Source organism: Pongo abelii, chromosome 3 (genome assembly GCF_028885655.2).
Source record: "Pongo abelii isolate AG06213 chromosome 3, NHGRI_mPonAbe1-v2.0_pri, whole genome shotgun sequence".
NCBI lineage: Eukaryota > Metazoa > Chordata > Mammalia > Primates > Hominidae > Pongo > Pongo abelii.
In genome coordinates, this window is record NC_071988.2 from 106,137,106 (window position 1) to 106,153,523 (window position 16,418).

The following is a 16,418-nucleotide window of genomic DNA, read 5'->3' on the forward strand; positions in this document are numbered from 1 at the left end:
ATGTTCAGCCCACATATTTTTTATACTTGAAATAAATATTTCAGTATAAAAAAAATAAATAAATATTTATATTTTTATTTATATTCAGTATAAAATTCAGTATAAATATTCAGTATAAATATTTATATTCAGTATAAAAAATATAAATATAAATAAATATTTCATTACATATTTCAGCAATCTTTAAAGCACTTTCACTACCTAATTATAATTAGTCAGCCTATATTAATTTAGAACTTAGAAATAATCTTTGCATTTGGTAGGAAAATGTAGTAGTTAAAAGCTTAGAATGCTTGTTTGGACTACCTGGGTTCCCATATAGTCAATGGTATGATATTGGATAAATTTCTTTTACTTGTATCTTTTTGGGCTGCAGTTTCCTCCCTTGTATAATTGGAATAATAGTACCTACTTCATATGGTTATTACAAAATTATATAGAGCACTTATTGAATACTTATTCAATAAGTGTTATTCATTGATCTGATCTTTATACTTCTCATCCACTGCTAATTTGCTTCACCAGAGAAATATCAACATCATTCTAAATGAATTGGCAGTAGGTAACTGTCAGGGTCCTGAACCTGTCACTAACATACTGTGTGATTTGCAGCAAGTCACTTAGTTTTTCAAATCTCTCCATCTCTCCTTTGAAAACTGTAATCACACCACTTTCTCTTACTCATGAAGCACAGGAGAGGCTGTGCTCGGGAAGGACAGACATCATGGAGAACCCTTTTGGGAGGAAGTGATACTATAACAGTTCTTCTCCACCCTCCAGGTAGATGGGGTTGTATGGATTTAAATGAAATAATCTATATGATATGATTTGGGAATAATGTAATAGGGTAACAATGTAAATAAGGCTGAACAAATATAAGATTTTGAGAATTTAATTCCAGAGGTCAACCTAAAAAAAGGTCCTTTCAATGCATTCCAAGCAACTCTCCTGTCCTAGCATATACAACAAGAAAAACATATGGGAACAGAGGGAGGATATATATGTACTAAATGAGGAAAGGTTTCCAAAAAAAGTACTTGTCATGGACCCAGGAACTTACAACTTATGAAATTATTTTTATATTATACTTACATAAAATGATACTATGTTATTTTTCTCAGTGACTACTAAATATTTAACAGGGAAGTGAAAATAATAGTAATACAGATACATGGATATAATTTAGTTTAGCAAGTATCATGTTTCTGAAGAGATATACATACATTTAAAAAATCAAATAATGTTCAAATCACACAGGAAGAGTTTGCTATTTAAAGAAACGTTGCTATGAATACTCTAAAAATAGGAAACATTTTATTTTTAAAGTAAAATTCACACCCTATTAAATTTTGTAGGCAATACTGTATAGGCTTAATATAAGACAAATACATCAGAGAAGGGCCAAAAACGTAATGTAAGGAGAAAAGTCATACATATATTATATATAATCACATATAATTCAGGTCTAATTTGGGCCAGAAGAAAAAAGGCATAATATTTAGTTGACCACTATCTTCTCCAAGCTCCAGAATCAACTTACCAGTGTCAAGCTTCTCTTCATTATTTATTTCCATTACTACAAATTTCTCACAAACCGCAAAGGTTGGCAAAGTAGAAGAAATAAACTGCCCAAATCTTTAAACAAAGGAAAACAAGATTATGGATTTTCTTTTTCCTCTTCCGAAAACAAACAACAAAGTACAAAGAAACAAAATACAAAGAATAAAAACCAAAACAGTACTTCTTTTCTTTTTTTTTCATTATCTCATTTCATTTTATTCACTTGCAGAAAGAAACGCATGTTCTGATCATCTGGAGATTTTAGTTTCCTTGTTGCCCACTCAGTCCTTCACAGCATACCACCAGCGAGAAAGATAAGAGAAGTGTGGAGGCATGTCTTGTACTTCTTATCTTAACTAGCCTTTTAAGGACCATTAGGTGATAATATTTAGTTTGCTTCCTCTTGGACCATCCCAAGTAACATTATATAAAATAATGCTTTTAAAATATGGGGAAAATGCAGTTCTTTGAAATATGAATTCTTTAATGCACTAACATGCGAATGGTTTCAAAAACCAAACAACATGATCCATATTCGAATGTCGTAACATTATCTGGATGGATCCACTGTAGCGTAGCGGTTAAGAACTTGGGTTTACATATATGATTAAATTCCTGGAGTAGGGGGAACAGGAGAAGAAAAAACATCCTGACTGTATCACATTCGAATTATGTGACCTGGGGCTTTGTTTCTTCATTTATAAAGTAGGGAAAAAAACAAAAACTTTTACAGGCTTAGGTAATAATTTCAGCAAAGTGACCATTACAATGCTAGGAATTGCTTTAAATATACATTCTTGACATAATGATAATTATAATTCTCCAAAATAATTCTTAAGCTAAAGTTTTAAATCTGCCACCAGATTTTTTGTTTGTTTGAGACGGAGTTTCGCCCTTGTTGCCCAAGCTGGAGTGCAGTGGTGCGATCTTGGCTCACTGCAACCTCCGCCTCCAGGGTTCAAGTGATTCTCCTGCCTCAGCCTCCCAAGTAGCTGGGATTACAGGCGCCCACCACCACGCCCGGCCAATTGTTCCTATTTTTAGTAGAGATGGGGTTTCACCATGTTGGGCAGGCTGGTCTTGAACTCCTGACCTCATGATCCGCCCGCCTCAACCTCCCAAAGTGCTGGGATTATAGGCGTGAGCCACCGCACCCGGCCCCCCCGGTTTAAAAATATGTTTTGAAGGCAAATTAATAAAAAAGTGAGTGATTTACAAACTATACAGATTAGAGGTTAGTCTATGAGAATAACTGAATAAATGGGTGTGATTTCACCTGAGATACTTGGTAGATCACATGAACGAACAGTAGTGACCAAGTCCAGTTTAAGCAATTCTCTACTTGAAAAATATTCAATTGTGTAGTTTGTTTTTCTTGTTTTCCTTCTATAATCCCCAAATTTTCCAAAATGGGGATTATCATGTGAACATAAGAACATTTCTACAGACATGTCTTCAATATGCCTTAAACCGCATTTTGCATTGTCTGCAAAATAATACTTATATCATACAAAAAGTGTGGATATGCAACAGATTTAAAATACCATAATCTGTTTGAATGACAGAGAATAAAAAATAGAGGTGGCACACCCACTATTTAGGAGTGTGTATGCATGCTTGTGCACATACATTTAAAAATTAGCAGGGCTTGGAAAATAGGATTGGGAACTAAGAATTCCTAGACTGAATACTTTATATCCAGGCCAATTTCATTGGGCTAATTCCTACATCTTTTCTCACCAATATTCTATTATTCACTAGTGGCAACAATTAGCTTTGCTCCATCAAGGCAAGATATTGTCTCACTCATGTTTTCCATGCGTCATAAATCTTTTGAATAGTATTAACATTACAGGTGTTATTACACAGTCATAAAAACCAATTACATTCATCTCATCCATCTTAACCTCATTGGTACTTTTAGTTAATAAAAAGACAAAGACAAAGAAGTTTTTCCTACCTAAGCAGATCATTGCTGTTGGGAAAACCTTGCAGTAAGAAGCTCAGGACATTACTAATAGCAGCAATAGTAGGCTGGGATAAAGACATATCTCGAAGAGTCAGGAGCAGCTTTGGGATTAACTGGAATTCTCTCATTAATTTGGCATTCTTTGAGGCTTCACTATAAGAGAAAGAAGATTTTATACACTGTACTATCACCTTTCCTATAGCTGAATAATTAACTACGTGGGTATTAATTAATACCTGGACTCTGTGAGCAGTTCAATAAAATGTTCAAATAAGGAAAGATGAAGTTCATATGGTGCATGGAGCCAGACCTATAATAAATAAAAACAGTAGTATATTTAAGGTTTAAAAAAAAGTACCCAAATGCCAAACTAACAAACACCAATATAGCACATGGAACTTATTTCACTTATATAATTATTATTTTGTAAAGTTCTATAAAACCACTTATATGCAGAAAAAAATCATTATAAATTGGCCAAAAAAATGACCAAAATGATGGAATTATCACACTTTTACAAAGCTAATTCAAATATCCTCCATATGCTAAAGAATGTATTGAAAAACATGAACATGACGAGGAGCCAAATGAAAGACAACCAAAGCCCCCTAATAAACCTCTAGACATGACAAATAAAATATTTAAAATGAAAAATATACTGGATGGCATTAATAGCAGATGAGATACTTCGGAAAAAAAATACAATAAACTTGAAGATATAACAATAGAAATTATTCAGAATGAAGCACAAGAAAAAAATACTAAAAAGAAATGACCAGATTTAGTGTATGAGTGATTTGAGACAGTATCAAGCAATCTAAGATATGTGTCATTGGTGTCCAGAAAAGGGAAGGAAGTGGCAGGAAAAATCATTGAAGAAACAATGGCTAAAAAATTCAAATGTGATGAAAATGACAAACTCACAGATCAACAAAACCAAGCAGAAGAAACATAAAGTGGACAAAGGGGACAATGAAATGACTGACATCTTTAATGTGTGAAAACAATAAAAACAGTCAACTAGAATTCTATTTCATGCAAAAATGTCCTTCAAAAAGGAAGAAAGAAATGGAAGCCTTTTCCAGATGACAGAATTCACTGCCAATATTTCTGTAATACAGAAATGTTAAAAAAAATCTCCAGGCAGAAAAATTACACAAGATGGAAATTGAGATTTACGCAAAGGAATAAAGAATGCTATAAATACTATATATGTAGTCAAATGGAAAATAATTGTAAAATGTTTTTTGAAAATAATTGATCATTTAAAGCAAAAATAATGCAAACTATTGTAGGGATTATAAACATATAGAAGTAAATGTATACAACAATAGCATAAAAATGGAAAGGGAGAAATGAAAGTCTCTTATTGCAAAGTATTTATAAGGTATAATATTCTTCAAAGATAGACTGAATTGTTTTAGATGCATACAAAAAATTGTGTATGGCATTGCAATTATTTTACCTATATTTGTCAAATGACTATTCTAAAAATTTGGTAAATTAGGTATTTATAGACTACTTGTGGTTTTGGAGTAATTAGGGATGCTATAAGAAGCTGTAAAGTGAGCAATGTACTATAAAATAAAGCCAAAATTTATTAAGCAACTAAATTTCTGATGTTTGTATATTGAGTTTTAATCAGGAATCTGAAACTGAAGATAATCCTTGATTTAAATGTGTCAGTTACCAGGTGAAAACAAGGTTAGGCTGGGTTAGGTAGGTCTTCTTAGTGTTCCCATAATCCCTTCTGTCTACCATCTCTGGGCTTTCACAAGTTTTAAATTATCTTATTTCTTTGTCTTTTTCTTCTAATGGACTAAATGCCTTGAGCCGTGGACTCTTGCTTTTTCTTTTCACATCCTTAGTAACTAATATAGTGCTTGCCTCAAAAATACTCAGCAAGTGCTTTCTAAAAGAATAAGAGGTTTGGATATTAGAACTTTGAATACTAGGCTGAGAAATGTGTACTTCATAGTGTAGAAAAGGAAAATCACTGGAAGTCCTTGAATAAATGATATGATTATGCCTTTGAAAGAATGAGGTCCCAAGAGTATGTAGGACAGCCTGAGCAAAGGGAAAAAGAAGTGATAGTTATCCTAGTATGAATAGGAGAATAATTGATTAGGGCTTGAATTAAGATATAGCAGTAGAAGCAGAAAAGGCACACTATGAAATGTGAAAGTAGAACCTATATGACAATATCAGACTGTTTATCGACGGGGAAGAAGGAAGCTGATGTTTTCAATTTCAAGCCTTGGTGGCTAGGGGAATGGTGGTGTTATTAAGAGAAATAGAGAAGTTAGAAGGAAGAACTAATTTGGAGAGGGATGCTAAGTTCAGTTAAGATGTTGGTGGGACAGTGCTGAGCAAGAATTAAAAATAAGTCTGGAATTCAGATGTCAAGGTTAGAGATTTAGATTTGAGGATCAACTCCACAGAGATGAGACCATCAGCCTAGGTAAGAGTTCAAGGAAAGGAAAACAACAAATAAAGGAAAATGTAAAAAGTTAAAGATGAACATCCTTACATAAAATAATGAAAACATCACTGCAAGAAAATAATAGAAAAAAATAGTAAGAAAGATGTAAGAACCAGGATATTAACACCTGAAAGCTAGCAAAAGAAGTATAACTTGAAAGAATATGAGGGAAACAGACAACAGCCAATGTTACTGAGAGCTGGGGATACTGAAAACTGAGTATAGGCCATAGATTTTTATTTAGGGGGAAGCTTCTAGTAAGCTTTGAAAATACAGTGTCAGTAAAGCAATTAGGGCACACTGTTTGTGAGGGATTCAATAACTGACAAAACAGAGCTTACAGAAGTTGTGAGGAAGAAGGGTTAGGGCCTAGACACAAGAGTTCGCAAATATTAAGTGCTAGGCACTATTCTAGGTGGTAGGAACACAAAGACAAAGAAGATAAACATGATTTCCGCAATCATAAAGCCCACAGATCCTACTGTTTCACAGGGATATATTACATAAATTTAGTACATAGTAACTAACATGCAAAGTGCTGTAAATAAGAAATTAAATGGAAAAAGGATATGAGTGATTAAGAGTTGCCTTGAGAGAACAGAGTGTAAGCTGTTACAGTAATAAGCCAGTAGAAATGAAAATGCCTTTGAAAGAATGAGGTCCCAAGGGTATGTAGGACAGCCTGAGGAAAGGGGAAAAAGAAGTGATAGTTATTCTAGTATGAATAGGAGAAGATTGATTAGGGCTTGAATTAGGATACAGCAGCAGAAGCAGAAGAGGTAGACTATGAAATGTGAACATAACATGAATGATATTTTACCATGCAGCTGTAACCAAAATTAAGAGGTCTAGGTCCTATTCATCAAGAAAAAGTTTCTGTCAGAATCGCCTGATGAAACTATGTTTGACTCATGTAATGCCACTGCCAGCAGCAAATTAGCTAGTTAGGGATATGCATCATACCATTTCACTTCTAAAATATTTGCAAAATGGAATATCCTTGGAGAAAAGGAACCCCAGCATTATTCTACCTTTTATATTTTACTAAATGATATTAACATGAACATCATAAAATTATAGGGCTTTAAACACATTTTAGAGATAAAATAGTTTATAATCATATGGAGTAAGAAATGCATTCATTGATTATATATTATCAATTATGCTTATATACATACTTCAAAATCACAGAGGAGGTCCTGGAAAGCAGTTGAATTTGGAATAATGGAGGTCTCATGTCCACTATCAACAGTTCCCACCAAAGAAAAAGTTAGATGGAGGATGTGGCTGTTAAGAAGGGAACGTTTCTTCTTAAGCAACATTGCCAGCAACTACAAGAAAGTAATACCAAATGCCTGTTGATAAATCATCATGTATATTCATTACACACACACAAACACACACATACACACAGAATCCTATGTAGACGATTTTCTGAGATTATTAAGTTACCTTCTAAATTTTTATTATGACAATATAACATTAGGTAAAATCTGAAAAACAAAGGGATCTTAACATTCTATTAAAATATCCACTTTTACCTTTACCCTTTCAATTCCATTATAAATATGTAAATAGTTACCAACACGTGCATAAAATTGTATGTATAATGAAAACATCACAGCAAGAATATAAAATTGTATGCACATGATGGTAACTACTTAAATATACACTTTTTGTGTTATAAAGTATTTTTTTTGCAACACAGTCTTAATAACTACAATTTTAAAAGGTTGAATGATAGTCTATGGAATGCTTAGAGTATAATTAGTCATTCTCTTATTACTGGTATATCTAGATTGTTCTATTTTTTCACGATAAACAATGCTGCAATAATCATTTTGAAAGTTTTGCAAAAGAAAACTTATTGAAATAGTATAATTAAATCTATACAACACAGTAAACAGTATATTCATTATCAATAAACTAATGGTTAAACTTGTAGAAGGCATTTGTACTTCATGTATGATAGGTTTTAATCTTGCTTCAAGTATTTGTTCCTCTTCTTACAAGTGATTTTTTATCTAATTCTGACTGTGGATACATAAATGCTGCATTTTTTTTTTTTTGAGTCTTGCTCCTTCGCCCAGGCTGGAATGCAATGGCGCAATCTCGGCTTACTGCAGCCTCCGCCTTCCAGGTTCAAGCGATTCTCCTGCCTCAGCCTCTGGAGTAGCTGGGATTATAGGCACATGCCACCATGCCTGGCTAATTTTTGTATTTTTAGTTTTCAGGAATAGCAATGGTACACTTATGATGTAGTGGCTTTCAAATATCCTGAGTAAGTAACAGAGATAAAAGATGGTGGGGTGTGAGGTGGAGGGGAGAGACAAGGAAACAGGGAGAGCCCTGAATCTACCAAGGATTTGGCAATCCTTTTAGGAAGGGGGAATAGGACCCCATTTCATTTCTTTCCCATTTCCACAGAGAAAAACAACATTCAAACCAGCAAACCTTTGTTCTGAAAATATATTCAATGTATTAATGCTATATTGAAATAATGTTGCCTAACTCAAGTGTTTAGTAAGATTTGATAAGATAGGAGAAAAAGGATAAAGCAAAATAAAGAAACAATACATACTTTCATTTGACATATATTAGTTTTCATAAAACTACTGGCTCTTTAAGTTTCCTTGGACAACATAATTCTTCTAGAGTTTGAAACAACATGAATGATAATAAAAAAGCAGAGTATTTTAGGTGCCAGGTGAAGCGAAGGCAAAGTTTTACAGTTACAAACCTGGTAGCCCTTGATTCTTTCCATTTCTTTGCTGGCTAGTGGGTTACTCTTGACCACACAAACCAGGGCCTTGACTGCTGCATATAACCCTTCCACATCAGAGGCCATGGCCACCAGGCCCAGGATGGCTGCAGCTCCACCAATGTACTGCAAAGTAGTGGCAACAGGCTTAGGGACAAATGTTCTTACTCCTGATTAAAAGACAGTGAAAAATAATTAAGATAAATTCCCCATGTGAACAAGAACTGTATATATCATCTTGAAAAGTTTTTTAATTAGCAATGTTTTATTTTAAAAATATCTTCTGTCTATAATGCAAATTCTAGGGAAAGCATTAAAGGTAGAATTTGGGACAAGGCAATACAGGCTGGCTGGGCACGGTGGCTCACACCTGTAATCCCAGCACTTTGGGAGGCCAAGGCAAGTGGATCACAAGGTCAGGAGTTTGAGACTAGCCTGACCAACATGGTGAAACCCCAAACTCCGTCTTTACTAAAAATACAAAAATTAGCCAGGCGTGGTTGCATGCGCCTGTAATCTCAGCTACACAGGAGACTGAGGCAGGAGACTCACTTTAACCCTAGGAGTTGGAGGTTGCAGTGAGCCGAGACTGCGCCACTGCACTCCAGCCTGGGCGACAGAGGGAGACTCCCTCTCAAAAAAAAAAATAAAAATAAAAATAAATAAATAAATAAATAAAATTTAAAAAAAAGAAAAAAAAAGCTAATCTACATACTCTTAGAGAAGACTGGGTGTAGAGGAGTGAGCAGAGAAGAGCAGGGCTTTACAGCAAGCACAAATGTTTCTACTGTGTAGCTTTGGGCTGTACTCAAAAGTACAGTGGTCTTGAGAATGCATTTCTGAGTAAGTAAGAGTGCCTTGCTAGCATCTGTTGGGGAATAACCTTGGGGACAATAAAAATCACTTTAACTCTGTGAACTGGGGAAAGACTTGGAGAAGCCATCCTGGCGGGGATGATGTGTTTCCTATAGATAAACCAAGCAAAGCACATTACTGACCATTACCCAAAGCTTCTCTTGGTTAAGTAATCTGAGTAACAGTACATCAGTAACTTTAGGAGAGCATAAGTTTATAGAAACACAGGCCTGGAACTGTGTGCCAATTAAAAAAAAATCACACCTGCATTCCTAACATTTTAAAGGGGCATTGTTTGAATGTCACTTGCCTGCTGACCAAGACTGAGATTTTAAAAAATAAAAGTAACATCCATATTATATTTCTATGTGCTCTGCAGTATTCACAATACTTTCTTTCCTTCTTTCCCCCCTTTTTTTTTTTTTTTGAGACAGGATCTCGTTGTCACCCAGGCTGGAATGCAGTGGCTCAATCACAGCTCATTGCAGTCTCCTGGGCTCAAACAATCCTCCTGTCTAGGCCTCCCAAAGTGCTGGGATTACATGGTGTGAGCCACCATGCCCAGCCCACAATACCTTCATATATTACAGTGCTGGATTTTGAAAACTAGCTCCTAAGGTAATTAGGGCCAGTATTACTAGTTTATAGATAAGAAAACTGAAGTTCATAGAGCTTAACTGTATGGCATAATATCACACAGTGACACAACAGGGGCTGGAACCTAGGTCTCTGAACTTACTGCTCACTGCTCTTTCCACTATACCACTATACTTTTGAAAAGGACATACCACAGTGCTCGTAAGTATTTTTTGAATAAAAGAACACTACCATGTGCTTCAGAGTAAAGAAAATTTTTATCAATGCTGTATTATCAAAAAAGAAAAACAAAGATTTATGCAATTCACTGGGACAATAAAAATTGCCAATGACTAATAAACATGTTGGATTCTGACCAGCACAACACTAACTTTTTATTAATCTAAAAAGGAACCAGTATTATATACTGATTTACACATTAAAAGGCATAATCACTGGTTCTGAATTTTGAATGGCATGATTGGTTTATGTCTCAAGATCCTATCTAACAAAAAAACAAAAACAAAAATAACGTTTTAAGCAGACACGAATAAGGCTCTGAAGAATGTCCACTCTAAATTTTTATTAGAGTTTGAGTCAGTGTTTATACTCAGAAGCTCTAATTTCTAGCTCATTTCTAAATTAACAAAAACTCATGAGCTATATACCAAATCATGAAACAATCAATAATAGTTCTAAATTTTGATACCTGTCACTAAACGTAATTTGAAATTTACCTAAAAATTACATGAAATTATATAGTCAGTGCTGATCATTACTGACAAGAGGGAAACAGTGCGATTTTTTTTTTTTAATTTTATTTTACTTTAAGTTCTGGGATACATGCACAGAACGTGCAGGTTTGCTACATAGGTAAACATGTGCCATGGTGGTTTGCTGCACCTATAAACCTGTCACCTAGGTATTAAGCCCCACATGCATTAGGTATTTGTACTGATGCTCTCCCTCCCCTTGGCCCACTTCCCCTGACAGGCCCTGGTATGTGATGTTCCCGTCCCTGTGTCCACGTGTTCTCATCGTTCAGCTCCCCTCTATGAGTGAGAATATGCGACATTTGGTTTTCTGTTCTTGCGTTAAGTTTGCTGAGTATGATTTCTAGCTTCATCCATGTCCCTGCAAAGGACATGATCTCATTCCTTTTTATGGCTGTATAGTATTCCTTGGTGGATATGTAAAAGTTAGCAGGATTTTATGAAAGGTTATTATTTTAAGTTGACTGGAATTTGAGATTGTTACATTTAATCTCTGAATACTGCACGTACACTATAGGTCAGTGCTATTAAAATATGAACTTAAATACTGCCTCTTAAGTGAGGAAAGTGAATGAAAACTTGATGGCAAATAAAGAAGTTTGAAACAACAAAGACAAGTCCACTCACCCAAGTATCCAATCAGAGCGGCCCCAATTGTCCGTGCAGATCCATTAAGATGTCCTGCTGAATTGTGTATCAACTTCACAGGAGTGGCATTCTCATGTGAGGAAATGCCTAACTGAAAAATAGGAAAGGAAAAAAATGTAATTATATAAGAACAGTTTCAATGTTTTGATTGGAAAAGAAACCAAACACATGAATGGTAACACATCTTTTCCCTCCTCCCTTATCAGAATACTGAAAAACGAGCATTTAGGTCTAGCCTGGTGGCTCATGCCTATAATCCTAACACTTTGTAAGACAGAGGCAAGGGAATCGCTTGAGCCCAGGAGTTTGAGACCAGCCTGGGAAACATGGCGAGACCCCCATCTCTACTAAAATGCAAAAAATTAGCCAGGTCTTGTGGTGCATTACTCAGGAGGCAGAGGTGGGAGAAACACCTGAGCCTAGGAGGTCGAGGATGCAGTCAACGGAGATTGTGCCACTGGCACTCCACACTCCAGCCTGGGAGCATTTATTTTTGGAAATGTACAAACACTTCCAAAGTGTGGAAACTCTTAGGAGGTAAGTTAAACACAATTTACTGAGATAAAGATGGTGAGAGGATCTTGAGACACAGCTTCAGGGGTCTTTCTGAATGAAGTTCTTTGGTAGTTTAAAGGTTGTTATCACTAACTGCCTCACAGTATTTCAGATCAGTGAACATATTAGCTTTATTCCATATCCAAGTAAACATAAGTTATCCAAGAGTTTATAGATAAAACATGCCTACATAAAGGAATCTCACATTTTGTACATTCACACATACACAAGATCTATTTTCAAGGCAAACATAACTTTAATTCTGTTGTTCACTATAGAGTTATGTACAGTTTATGTTCCTTAGATATGTATATGTGTCATATATATGTATACACACACACACACACACACACACACACACAAAAGCTCTGCGTAAGAGTTGTCAATACTTACAGTTCCTGGTCTCTTGATATCCTTCCCCTTGGACTTTGCCTCCGATAATCAGCCAAAATGGCTTGTCAAGCTCACTGACTTGCTAAACCCCATAGTCAGTCCTCACTTCTTATCTTACTGTGACCACTTAAGTCATTTCCACAGTGAATCCTTGATCTTACAACATTAAGCCCTCCTGGTTTTTCTCCCTTCTTACTGACTGCTACTTCTCAGTCTTTTCTGGTTCTTCTTGATCTCCCCAACTCCATAACACTGGAACGTCCCAGGTTTCAGTCTTTAAAACTTTCCATTTCCCTATCTACATCTATGCTTTGGTGAATACATGTAAACTCATGGCTTTAAACACCACCTGTATAAATGAACTCCAGATTCGTATTTCCAATGGCCTTGAATCTCTACTGTGATGTCTAACACACTTCTCAAACTTCTAAAACAGAATTCTCAATATTCCTCCCGACTCTACTCTTTTTGTAGTTTTCTCCAAATCAGAAAACGTGACTCCATTTTCCTAGCTGTTCAAGAAAAAAACCTGGAGTCCTTAACTCTCTCAACTTCCACACTCATTCCACATTTTATCACACAAAACTGCTAGGTCAACTTTTAAAATATACCTTGAGCCCGGTGGGGTGGCTCACACCTGTAATCCCAGCACTTTGGGAGGCTGAGGCAGGTGGATCACCTGAGGTTAGGAGTTTGAGACCAGCCTGGCCAACATGGTGAAACCCTGTCTCTAATAAAAATACATAAATCAGCTGGGCGTGGTGGTGCATGCCTATAATCCCAGCTACTCAGGAGGCTGAGGCAGGAGAATCACTTGAACCCAGGAGACAGAGGTTGCAGTGAGCCGAGATTGTCACACCATTGCACTCTAGCCTAGGCGACAAGAGCAAAACTCCATCTCAAAAAAAAAAAAAAAAAAGTGAATCTGATCACTTCTTATCACTACCATTGCTACTGCCCAAGTTAAAACCACCATAATCTCTCATAGGAATTATTTATCGCATCGGCCTCATAACTTGTCTCCCTGCTACTACCTTTGTTTCTCTTCAACCTATTGTCAATAGAAGTCATAGTGATAAAATGTAAGTTACAGCATTTCCCTCCTATGTCTGAAACTCCATAATGCTTCCCATCTTTCTCCATCAGAGCCAATGTCTTTACAATTGCCCCATGAATCCTAAACAACCTGGGACCCATCATCACTCTGGGCTCCTCTCCTACTGCCCAGGCCCTCTCTAATTTTACTCCAGCCACATCTGTCTCCATGGCAGGCACGTACAGTACTTTTCTCATGGCCTTTGCACTTCTATTCCTGGAATACAAAACACTCCCACACCCATAGGTATATCCCATGCTCCCTATTCCTGTGGCCTGTTACCTCATCCCTGTCAAGTCTTTGCTCAAAATTCACCTTCTCAGTAACGTCTCCTTGGACCACCATATTAAAAACGTGAAGCTTCTCTCTTTCTCCTTCCCTGCTTTATTTTACTGCATAGCACTCATCACCTTCTAACATACTTCATGATTAGGTTATTTCTTTAGGTATTATCATCTGTCTTTTCCACTAGAATGTAGGAAACATAAAAGCAGAAATTTTCTTTTTATCCACTGCTATGTCCTGAACCGAATGTCACCTGGCACATAATAGGTCATTCATTAAAAAGTTGAGTTGTAGCCTTAAAAACAGTAATTGTTTTCATTCGTTTTCTAAAGTTAAATTTCTTAATTGCCAATATAAATAAATTAATATGAATTATGTACTCATAACAGAAACTGTCACTTTTCCAAATTAAGTTACATATCTACATGTGTTTTGGCCTAAATTTGAAGTCAAATTAACCAAACATAAACAATACATGAAAGGCATGATTTTTAGCAGTCACTCATAATTGAGTAGTATCCATATGAGACTCTGAGATGTGTTCCCAGTAAAAATCAGCCATAGTACACCAAGAAATCATTCTGCTTACCTGCTTAGCAATGGCTTTGCTATCCAATTTGTTATACACTTTCCGGATTCTTGCCACTGTTAGAGACGACACAGAGAGTGCATAGAGGCCAAATGACACCTTCTCCTCTGGTACTAATGACACAGGGGATGGCACTACCCCTTCGGATTTTGCATCTTTATCTTCAAAAGAAGAATAATTATTTTCAAAATCATCAGTAGTTCTCATCTTGAAACAAGTTTTTTTATACTTACTATCATTTTTTAAATGAGGAGGCTTGAAAGTCTTAAAGTAGAATAAGACAGGTAAATTTAAAAACTATCTTACTTCTCAGCTCTTCATTTATTTCTTTAATTAAAAGATGGAAAAAGAAATCTAGTCATAGAGTTCTACATTCTAAGTGCTACTCTTAAAACATGTTTAACATATAGTACAATGTAAAGGATGAAAAGTTTTAACTGTTATCTGACAAATTGTAAAACATGTCCCCCTAGATTCAAAGGAAAAAGGAATGAAGACGAATAAAATGCCGATCAGCCGTGTAGCACTATGTCCCCTCCCCCAAAAAAGCACTCAGATATGCCTGCCTGTATTCTTCGAGACCACAAAGCAGAGGAGTTATTAATAAAGGCATGTGTTTTAAAGCCACATGGCCTGAGTTTGAATCTTGTTTTATCACTTAAAAGCTGTGTGACCTATATGTCTTTGTGCCTCAGTTTCCTCTTCTGTGAAATGGGAATGATAATGACAGTACCTAACTCACAGTGTTTCGAGATGAATAAATACATGTGAAGGGCTCAGAACAGCTACATCCTTCATGTGTGTTGACTTATTTAGCACACAGTAAGTGCCCAAGAAGTGTTAGCTTTTATTAGACACCATCTAAATTAAGAATGAGTGAAAAGATAAATTACTAAATCATAGGATTATGACCATTTACAATATACTTGTCCTAACTCTTCTGAGATTCTTGGTGGAATCAGAACAAGGGAGTGGAAGACCACCATTTGCAAGGAGTACTACCAAGGAATTGCCAGCTTAACATCAGTTCCTCTGAGTCTAAATTTCATTTGGGAGAAAGGATAACAAAAAGTAGGCTTGGAGTAAAGAAATGAGGAAAAATAATGTTAAGTGATCTAATCTAGAGAATATGTGTGTGTGTTTATTGAACCTATCTGTTCTTCCTTTAACAGGGGTGGCTATACTTTAAACTGCTTCATGTAATAGGAGAAATCACAGAAAGAGAAGAGTGTCACAGTTAGACTCCTAGAGGGCATATACCTATATCTCGGAGCCAATAAGAGAAACTGGATAATAAGTGATCAGGCATAAAGACAAAGAATCCAGAAAGTGCAGTATGATCAGTGGAGGAAAATATTTTAAATAGGAGTGAGTATCCTGCTGAAGAAGATTAGAGGAGAAGGCGCTTTTCCTAGATAAACGATATGTATAACCTCATACACACACATGCATCTATATTGCAGGAGTTAAGTTTCATACAACTTCAAGAACTAGAAATAAGTTACTCACATGGCATACATACAGCTTGAAAGCTTCCAACATAATTTGGTCCAAGTTCATAAATGGTAGTAACATTTGAAGAAGGTAAAACTTCTTCTAGAAAATGTGTGGGTCCCAGGCGCCAAACCAATGAGGCAATTTGGCGTTGGGCAGGTGGAGTACCAATGTAGGCATAGACCGTGCTCACCACTGGTGGATTTGCCGAACCTGAACCCCCTGGAGTACTGTGAACATAATGAAGCTGTTAGGAAGACAAAAGCAAATGTGTGAGATGTGAACATTTTCCCCAGGAAAATAACTACTTCAGCATATGAGGTCACACAACTTTACAAATGCACAAAAACATTTGGGGTGGAGAAACAGGAAGGGCAAGGCA

The 16,418-nt window shown here is 36.0% G+C and overlaps 1 protein-coding gene across 10 annotated transcripts in view; it reads right to left on the reverse strand.

Annotated features, from left to right (window-relative positions):
* Positions 1-16,418, reverse strand: part of WDFY3 (WD repeat and FYVE domain containing 3) — a 304,455-nt gene that overhangs the window by 99,312 nt on the left and 188,725 nt on the right. For all 10 annotated transcript variants that reach the window (XM_054554129.2, XM_054554132.2, XM_054554131.2 and 7 more), the window contains 8 exons: positions 16,052-16,283; positions 14,543-14,703; positions 11,604-11,715; positions 8,752-8,942; positions 7,190-7,342; positions 3,766-3,839; positions 3,521-3,682; positions 1,541-1,635 (listed from right to left, as the gene is read on the reverse strand). In XM_054554129.2, the coding sequence (XP_054410104.1) occupies positions 1,541-1,635; positions 3,521-3,682; positions 3,766-3,839; positions 7,190-7,342; positions 8,752-8,942; positions 11,604-11,715; positions 14,543-14,703; positions 16,052-16,283 (1,180 nt within the window). The remainder of the gene's footprint in view (positions 1-1,540; positions 1,636-3,520; positions 3,683-3,765; positions 3,840-7,189; positions 7,343-8,751; positions 8,943-11,603; positions 11,716-14,542; positions 14,704-16,051; positions 16,284-16,418) is intronic.